Raw genomic sequence first — 9,035 nt, forward strand, 5'->3', positions numbered from 1 at the left:
CATGGGATGGCGCACTACAGCACGTCGCTTCCCACTTCTGCATCCAGGGTCATCATGTTTGAAATCAGCCGACGTTAAATCAGTATTTATACCACTGAAAATGGCAAATGCTGCAAATCAGGACTTTTTTTTTTTTCTTAATCAGATAGCTGGTTGTTAAACATTTATCCATGGGCCAATGGTTGAGAATCACTGATTATCCTGATCACCGAGCTGACTCGGGCTTGGTTCCAAGACGCAGGTCAGTGAGGGCAGATCTGCTCTATGTGTCTCCCGTTCTCTCCTCATCGTGGTGGCCGAGGAACCAGGAGGCAAGCTATTACGGTCTAGCTTGGATGGGCCCGCTGTCACTCCACCTGCATCTCACGAGCCCGAGCTTGTGTCAGTGGGGTGGGGCGGGTGTGCGACAAAGTCACAGGACACAGGATGTGGCTGGGGGCGAGATGAAGCAGTGAGAACAACAATGCAGCCTCTGGGAAAGTGGCTTCTAGGGGCTGAGAGCCTGGGTCTTCTCTCCTCTCTCTTTTCTTCTTCTCTCCTATTATGCGGAGGAGGGAGGGAGGTTTCAGATCTTTTATTGTGAAACACCAAACGTGCATTTTAAAAGCGAAAGTACACTTGAAAAAGTATATTTGTATCACAAAGCACTGACCACAATGTAGTTGCAAATACATTTGTTAGAAGGTGTGTATCTACACTAGTACGCAAGACAAACCGATTTTCATTTCTACACAAATATTACTATTAGTAATGATAGGTATTTTGTACATTTTCAAAAGAAAACAACACACTGTTTTACAACAAAACCACAATTAAGATCTTCATCAAGGCTTCTGGATCCATTTTCTTAACAGAAGATTTTTTCCCTACACAATGAATCAAATACTGTATTGTCCTCTTCTTATTACCAGTCCTGAGATGCTGGAGGGCACTGTGGCATTCCCTGGGGACTTGTCTGAGCAGAGTAGCTGCTTGTTGTCCGGGGGGGGGGGGGGGGGGGGTGGGGGGGGTGGGGGGGGGTGGGAGCTGTCCCTTTCAGCTCGGCTCCTTGGCCCTGAGTCAGTTGCCAGGGTTTGCCAGAGGAGGGATCCTGCTCTCTTCTTGCTTCGCGCTCAGTGAGGCTACCAAGATGATCCTTGTAGCTCCTTCAAGGGATGAGTGTAGGCTGTGTTGGCACAGGCCTGCGGTTATCTGGCTCTCAGTAAATTTGGAAGAGAAAGCTCTTCGACAAGTCATTCCCTGGTTTAAGGGAAGCAGGACACATTGGCAGAATTTTCATTTTATTCTCAAATGCCTTATCTGTAGGATGAGGACAGTAATCTTAGAGACTTCATGGGGCTATGGTAAGAATGAGAAGAGATTATATACATGTAAAACTTTCAGCCTGGCAAATAGGATGTGCCCATTATATTTTATAAATTAATACTTTATTTTCTTTTTTTTTAGGAACAATCTTAGGTTCACGGTAAAATTGAAGGGAAGGTGCAGAGATTTCCCATATACCCCTTACCCCTAGCCAAGCCCCCCCACCCCGACCAGGGTAGTACAGGGCAGTACATTTGTTACCAATGATGAACCTACACTGACATATTATCACTCAAAGTCCATACTTTACATTACCATTCACTCTTGGTGTTGGACATGGTATGGGTTTGGACAAATGTATAATGACATGTATCCATCATTTTGGCATCATGTGGAGTATGTCTAAGCCCTACAAATCCATTGTTCTCTTACCTATTTATCTTTCCCTTCCTCTCCCCACCCCAGCCCCTGGCAACCACTGATCTTTTTATGTCTCCATAGTTTTGCTTTTTCCGGAATGACATATAGTTAGAATCATACAGTATGTAGCCCATTCAGACTGGCTTCTTTCTCTTAGTACTGTGGGCTTGTTTCCTCTATGTCTTTTCATGGCTTGATAATTCATTTCTTTTTAGCTTTGAATACGACTTCATTGTCTGGATGTACCACAGTTTATTTATCCACTCACCTACTAAAGGACATCTTTGTTGTTGCTCATTACATTTTAGCTAGAGACTTTCTACAAGTCCACAAATTCTAAAAACCACCTTTGGCCACCCCCTTTCCCACTCATCCATCACCTCTCTTTCTAACCTTTATTAATCTTCCTCTTCAGAACCATTTTTCTCTTTTCTTTTTTTAAAGATTTTATTTACTGGGGTGCCTGGGCGGCTCAGTCGTTGGGCATCTGCCTTCAGCCCAGGTCATGTTCCCAACATCTTGGGATCGGGCCCCGAGTCAGCCTGCTTCTCCCTCTGCCCTTCCCCCTCCCCCTGCTTGTGCTCTCTCTCATTCCACATGTGCTGTCTCTCTCTCAAATAAATCGATATAATCTTGAGGTTTTATTGATTTATTTGAGAGAGGGAGTGAGCAGGAGGTAGGGGCAGAGGGAGAGGGAGAAGCAGACTCCTCGCTGAGCTGGGAGCCCGTTTGAGGCTCAGTTCCAGGCCCCTGGGATCATGACCTGAGCCAAAGGCATCTGCTTAACTGACTGAGTCACCCAGGCACCCCAGAACCTTTTTTCTCATTCTTATTCTTCTTGTAATTGTGTAAAATACACATGAAACTTATCATCTTAACTGTTTTTAAATTAATTCATTAGTGTTAAGTATTACTCATGGTTGTGCAACTTATCTCTAGAACCCTTTTCATCTTGCAAAACTTAAATTCTGTACCTGTTAAACAGTAACTGGTCACTTTCCCCCTACCTCCAGCCCCTGGAAACCACCATTCTACCCACTGTCTCTGACTGTGACTAGTCTAGGTTCCTTTTCAAGGTGGAACCATACAGCATTTGTCTTTTTGTGATGACTTCTTTCATTTAGCATAATGTCCTGGAGGTTCACCCATATAGTAAGTAGCATGTGTCAGAATTGCCTTATATCGTAAGGCCGAAGAATATTCCACTGCATGTGTCTACCACATTTTACTTATGCAGTCATTCATCAGCAGACACTTTATTTCCTTCATTTGGCTATTATGAATAATGCTGCTATGAATATGGATGTATGAATATTTCCTCAAGTTTCTGCTTTCAGTTCTTTTGGATATATATGCAGGAGTGGGATTGCTGGATCAGATGGTAGTTCTATTTTTATTATTTTTTTTTTAGGAACTGCCATACTGTTTCCATAGCAACTGCACCATTTTACATTCCCACCAGCAAGGGTTCCAGTTTCTCTATATTCTAGCCAACTCTTGCTATTTTCTGGTCTTTTGTTTGTTTGCTTGTTTTATAGTAGTCATGATGTGCGGTGATAGCTCCTTGTGGTTTTGAGTTGTATTTTCCTGATGATTAGTGATGTTGAGCATGTTTGCTTTTTCTAATTCTTACCAGTCATCTCACCTACCAAACTGCTCACGTCACAAGAGCAGGCCTCCACAGACAGCTGCCATCCAATTTGTTTGTGCTTGTTCGTGTGGCTGCATGACGAATAAGATAAATTGATCTTCTCTCCTTTTCGCGTTGCAATTGCCTGGAGGACGAGTGCCGTGGTTTTCTGATTCTCCCTAGTGACTTAGAAAAGTCTGAAGTTGGGGCAGAGCTATGATGATTATGTGGTGGGAGGTGAGGTCTAGACAACATGACAGACAGGAAGGGTTGGGAATGTCTAGCTCCCACCTGGAATTAGGCCCAGCCTCCACACCTTCTCTCTGGGCTCACACCCATGGTCCTCTGCACCCTCTCTTGCCCAGGTACAAGCCTCGGGAGAAGCTGAAGGTGAACTTCGGCACTCCAGAGTTCCTGGCCCCGGAAGTCGTCAACTATGAATTTGTGTCCTTCCCTACGGACATGTGGAGTGTGGGAGTCATTACCTACATGTTGTGAGTGCCCAGGAGCCTGGCTCCCATCGTGCAACAGCCCTTCACAATTACTCTATCTGAGGGGGGAGGGACTTAGGGTATTTATACACCAACTCTTATCAGTCATTGCTTGTGAGCTGATGCCGAGGACCTTGGTTCCCTGAAACTTCTGGGCAGCTAAAGCAGCTTCCACTGGAAAGAAAGCTCTCCAGCAAGGAAATGCAGGTGCTGCAGTACAACAGAGCACTAAAAAGAGGAGATGCACAGGGCAGGACACGGGCTGCTGCATCATCTAACCTTGTCCTTCCTGCCCTGTTCTGTTTTCTCTGGACTGAGGAAAGCAGAGTTAGGATGGACTGAGATGAGATATGTGCACTAAGCATTCTCGTCTCTGTGACCTCCCTTGGCTTTTTCCTCGGAGACCCAGTCAAGTCATGCTTTGCTCCCAGACTTAGCATTGCAGTGCAGTTGCTACTGAGCATCCCCACAATTTGTATCGGTGTAGTGCATCAGGTGGGGGAAGTTTGAGGCCCAAGGCCAGCCAGTTAGAGTGTCCTGTCCCTTACTCTAGAGGGGCAGAATGAAGCCAGTTTTCCTTCGGCCCCCAAGGTCTGGGGTAGTGTCTAAGCTCACCAGGCTGTGTCGGAGACATGCTAAGGTATTTTAAAATTAAGTCACTATGTACCTGATAAATGGACACACTGGACTGGGTCTCAGTTTATTCTTCACTTCAGGCTAAAAGGAAAATAGGTGAGCATGACTGGGGATTTATTCAAACCCTCTTCATGCCTCTAAATTTTCAGTCCTGCCGCTTGTTCCCCTAAAAGAACACACTGGAAATGAGGGAGCCTCTTGGTTCTGGTTCATGTTCTTGAACCTTGTAAGACCTCTGCCTCTTGTTGCCTGTTAGCATATATGGCTTCTACACACTGATAGTCCTTTCTCTCCTCTGTAGACTCAGTGGTTTGTCCCCATTTCTAGGGGAAACAGATGCAGAGACCATGAATTTCATTGTGAACTGTAGCTGGGATTTTGACGCTGACACCTTTGAAGGGCTGTCGGAGGAGGCCAAGGACTTTGTTTCCCGTCTGCTCATCAAAGAGAAGAGGTACCCTTCATTGCTCATCATTCTCAAGCCATTCTGACCATGACCACCCATCTGGGTGCTGTGAAGGTCAGGCTGATGCTGTTTCCTCTGGACCAATTCTGTCCAAGATTTCTTAGTCTGCTACTTCATTGGAGCTAAAAAAGTAGCAGGGGAAGAGATGAAGGAAATCATTAAAAAAATAAACAATTAGGAGCATAAAATCTAGGCAGAGTTTTAGAAAGGACCACACATATAAATTAGTCCTACTACTAAGTTATCACTTCTAATAGGTTAATGTTGAAAGAAAGTTGAGACATGCAGATGTTATTCCCCAGAATAAAGGCCAGAAAACCTTTTGTTGCTAATGAAGGCCGATTTAGTTTTCAGCAACCCTATCCAAGTCATGGGTGGAACCATGGAGTTTTCTGATAATCAGACATTAAGAAATAATTGCAAACAACCCAGGGCGAGGTCCAAGAATCTGAGCTCTGAAGACAGCCCATAGTTCCCTGGCCTTTACTATTTTATTCTTTCCGAGTGTGAAAAGTTATGAGAGGAAAAATACTTTTAATTCAGATAAACAAAACTGACATTTTTCTCTGGAAGGAGAGACAAGCTTCTTTCAAGGCTCATGTTCTTAAGAGCAACTTCTTTTTTTTTTTTTTAAAGATTTTATTTATTTGACAGACAGAGATCACAAGCAGACAGAGAGGCAGGCAGAGAGAGAGAGAGGGAAGCAGGCTCCCCGCTGAGCAGAGAGCCTGATGCGGGACTCGATCCCAGGACCCCGAGATCATGACCTGAGCTGAAGGCAGTGGCTTAACCCATTGAGCCACCCAGGCGCCCCTTAAGAGCAACTTCTTAAGAGCAATTAAAGGCCTAACTGGCCTTTCTACTCCCTGCCTTGATTCCCCAGCTCCCTCTGAAAGAGGTGATTAATCACTGGGCTACTTTCCTACTATAGAGGGCAGGGGCATTTTGCTGATGACTTTCTCATACTTCTAAGGAGGGAAATTTTAGGCATGAGGAGTTCCTTTTTAGTACGTGGTGCAAATCTGCCCAAATGATTAATCTGTTCCACTGACTCAGGCTTCTTAGCCAGCGAACTATCTTCTGGACAACCAGAAAAGGGAACCCTAACTAAAAGTTTCAATTTCTCTTTGATTTCACAGCTGCAGAATGAGTGCCACACAGTGCCTGAAACATGAGTGGTTGAATAATTTGCCTGCCAAAGCTTCAAAATCCAAAGTTCGTCTCAAATCCCAGTTATTACTGCAAAAATACATGGCTCAGAGAAAATGGAAGGTATCTGTTTTTTCTTAGAAGGCAGAATGTGTCTTTAATGTGTCCTTTGAAAGAAGTGTAGCTAAGTTTTTACTTACATTTTCATTCGAAATAGATTTAGGAGAAAAAAAGTATCTTATGTCAAAACCTGTTTTCTTGATTAAAAATGCCACCTACCCAAACCACCTGGTATAAAAGTAGCATTAAGTTCATACTTAGGTGGACACTTGTAATGACAAAATGAAGTTTGAGCATATGTTTCCAACGACAGTAGTAGTGAAGTGCTTGGAACTTACTGCCTGCAGCTTGAGATCTGGTTCTTGGGGAAACCCTATTAGGTTTTAAAAGCTTCATAATTTTGTTTACAAACCAAACTCTTTGGTTCTATGGACATAAAATCTGTCTCAAAAACATTTGTCCTCCAGGAAAGTGGCTTTCCTGCATCTTGATATCAACGCAGATCCTCACTAAAGAACAAAAACAAAAGCCTTTACCTAGAAAGCCAGCCACTATACAAATACACATATACATACATACGCTATGAAACAAAAATACCCCAACATTGGCTAAACAGAGTGTGATGCACTCAAATATTTTCTATTCTGTGGTATTTGTTTTCATTCAAAAAAGCGCGGGTCATAACCCACCAATTTGACTTCATGACCCAGTGGTAGGTTGTGAATCACAACTTGTAAAACAGTATTCCAATGGACTCCATTTTACACGTGAAAAGGGCAGGAAAACCTATTTTCTCACTTCATACTTGCTCCAGAATGCCCCAAAGTCATGTGGCTTCTACTAGAATTTTGCCACAAATCTGTTTTCTCCATTAAGTTCTCAGTTTTGAACAAGCCCAAGTGGCTAAACTTGTTTAAGTCCTTTTATTGTTCTTAAAGCAATTGGTTCTAAAAAATTCTTTTCTTCTTTTCTCTCCTTAACGTCAAGAAACATTTCTACGTGGTGACAGCTGCCAACAGGCTAAGGAAATTTCCAACTTGTCCCTAATTCTCCACACTGCTGCTCCCATGGGCCCAGAAATTATTGAGACTGGTGATGAAGTGATGACTCAAGCTTTTTAATAATTCAGTCTTGTACTAATATTGATTCCTCTTATTTCGTAAAGGAAAGTTATGGCTGTTGCCTTCCTTCTGGATGAAAATTGGCTGTAAGGAAAGTAACCTACAAACTTTTTTTCTGCCTTATAAGATCATACTGTGTTGAAATGCTGTGTTTACTTTTCAAGTATAACTACTTTGGGTGATAAGTGTAGGCATGCTTTAGGTAGGTAGGAAAGCTTCTCGTTTGTATATGTCAAATTTAAAGTCTAAACTTACTCTGATTAAAGAACTAAATAGACTATTACACGGGGCATGTTATTCAGTGTTATTCCCTCCAGTACAAAGAATTCTTAGAATTTTGATTTGCTCGAGAGTGAGCTGACATTTTACTGTACTACCCTGCTCTTGTGGAAAGCAATGTGGATTTAGGGCAATGATCCTCAAACTTGTTTTAACTTGTGCTCTCTTTTGAGAATCAAATCATGCATCCTTTAATATTCTTTGAAACTTCAAAATATACCACCTATCCTGGCTAAATCAGAGCTATGATTATTTTGAATGTGCTTTTAAAATCTGTACACACTTCCACCCTCTCCTAATTGGCCCTGTCCTGGCATTGGTAGTCTCACTCCTGAACTCCCTTTTTCAGTTATGAACTTAGGGTCTAGTAAATCTGGAACTGACATGCAATATGTAAAAGAGGGGTAAGAGTGTAATGATGTTCAGCTTTCTGAGAGAAACACAAATGGTATATCATGAGACCATAAACTGCTCTGCTACAGCTTTATTAAGGATATACCACTTTCAGGGGTGCCTGGGTGGCTCAGTGGGTTAAGCCTCTGCCTTCAGCCTCTGCCTTCAGCTCAGGTCATGATCTCAGGGTCCTGGGATCAAGCCCCCCCCATTGCATAGGGCTCTCTGCTCAGCAGGAGCCGGCTCCACTCCCCCCTCCCCTGCCCCCAGCCTACTTGTGATCTCTGTCAAATAAATAAATAAAATCCTTTAAAAAAAAAAAAGGATATGCTACTTTCAGTGTTGTCATTTAACTTATAAAATTAGTAACAAGAAGTACTTTATTATTTGAAAGTAACAAATGCTTTTAATTTTCCTTGCTTCTAACCTGATTTTTGTGCTATCCTCATGAACTTCTCAGGTCAGCAGTTTTAATTACCTTTAGCTTAGTTTTCTTTCTTTCTTTTTTCTTTTTTTTTTTTTTTTTTTTTTACTTTTAGTTTTTAATTAGCCATGCAACAGTTTCACAGCCTTTCAGGATTTTTGTTCAAATAAAGACCCTGCTTTTTTTGGCAGAGGGCGTGGGTGTGGGGAGGGAGGCAGAAGGAGGCGAGGGGAGTCCTACTGCTGTTTTGTTCTCAAGTTGTAACTTTTCTCCAGAAGGCTAACTCTTGTAGAGAACTAAGATTTTTCAGTACCAGCGTATCCAGGCCTGTTCCAAGCTGGCCAGCTAGTGGATGAACATCAGAACAGAGAGCTGCTGAAAATCTCCCTTTCATGGGAGAGTGAGTACCCGATTTAAGATAATGCCTTATTTTAAAACAAGCTATTTCTCTGAAAAGGTTTTATTTTTATTTATTTTTTATTTTTATGAAGGCAGTCTCCAGAAGGAGCCAGAGTTACCTTATAATTCTGTCAGGTACTGTGATTCTTACATCCCTTGGGATTTCTGACTCTTGGGAATGCTATGAATCTTCTCCCCAGAAAAACGTAGTTAGCTACCTTGCTTGATCTAGAGCACCACTGACAGAAATATTATATGAACC

The 9,035-nt window shown here is 42.6% G+C and overlaps 1 protein-coding gene across 1 annotated transcript in view; it reads left to right on the forward strand.

The window, feature by feature from the left end:
• The window catches only part of MYLK3 (myosin light chain kinase 3), a 35,433-nt gene extending 27,306 nt beyond the window's left edge, over nucleotides 1–8,127 (forward strand). Inside the window, exons 10-13 of the mRNA XM_045988301.1 lie at nucleotides 3,721–3,849; nucleotides 4,784–4,936; nucleotides 6,088–6,220; nucleotides 7,145–8,127. Of these exons, the coding sequence (XP_045844257.1) occupies nucleotides 3,721–3,849; nucleotides 4,784–4,936; nucleotides 6,088–6,220; nucleotides 7,145–7,204 (475 nt within the window). The 3' untranslated portion in view covers nucleotides 7,205–8,127. The remainder of the gene's footprint in view (nucleotides 1–3,720; nucleotides 3,850–4,783; nucleotides 4,937–6,087; nucleotides 6,221–7,144) is intronic.
• The last annotated feature ends 908 nt before the right edge of the window (nucleotides 8,128–9,035 follow it).

This window comes from Meles meles, chromosome 19, assembly GCF_922984935.1.
Source record: "Meles meles chromosome 19, mMelMel3.1 paternal haplotype, whole genome shotgun sequence".
Lineage (NCBI taxonomy): Eukaryota > Metazoa > Chordata > Mammalia > Carnivora > Mustelidae > Meles > Meles meles.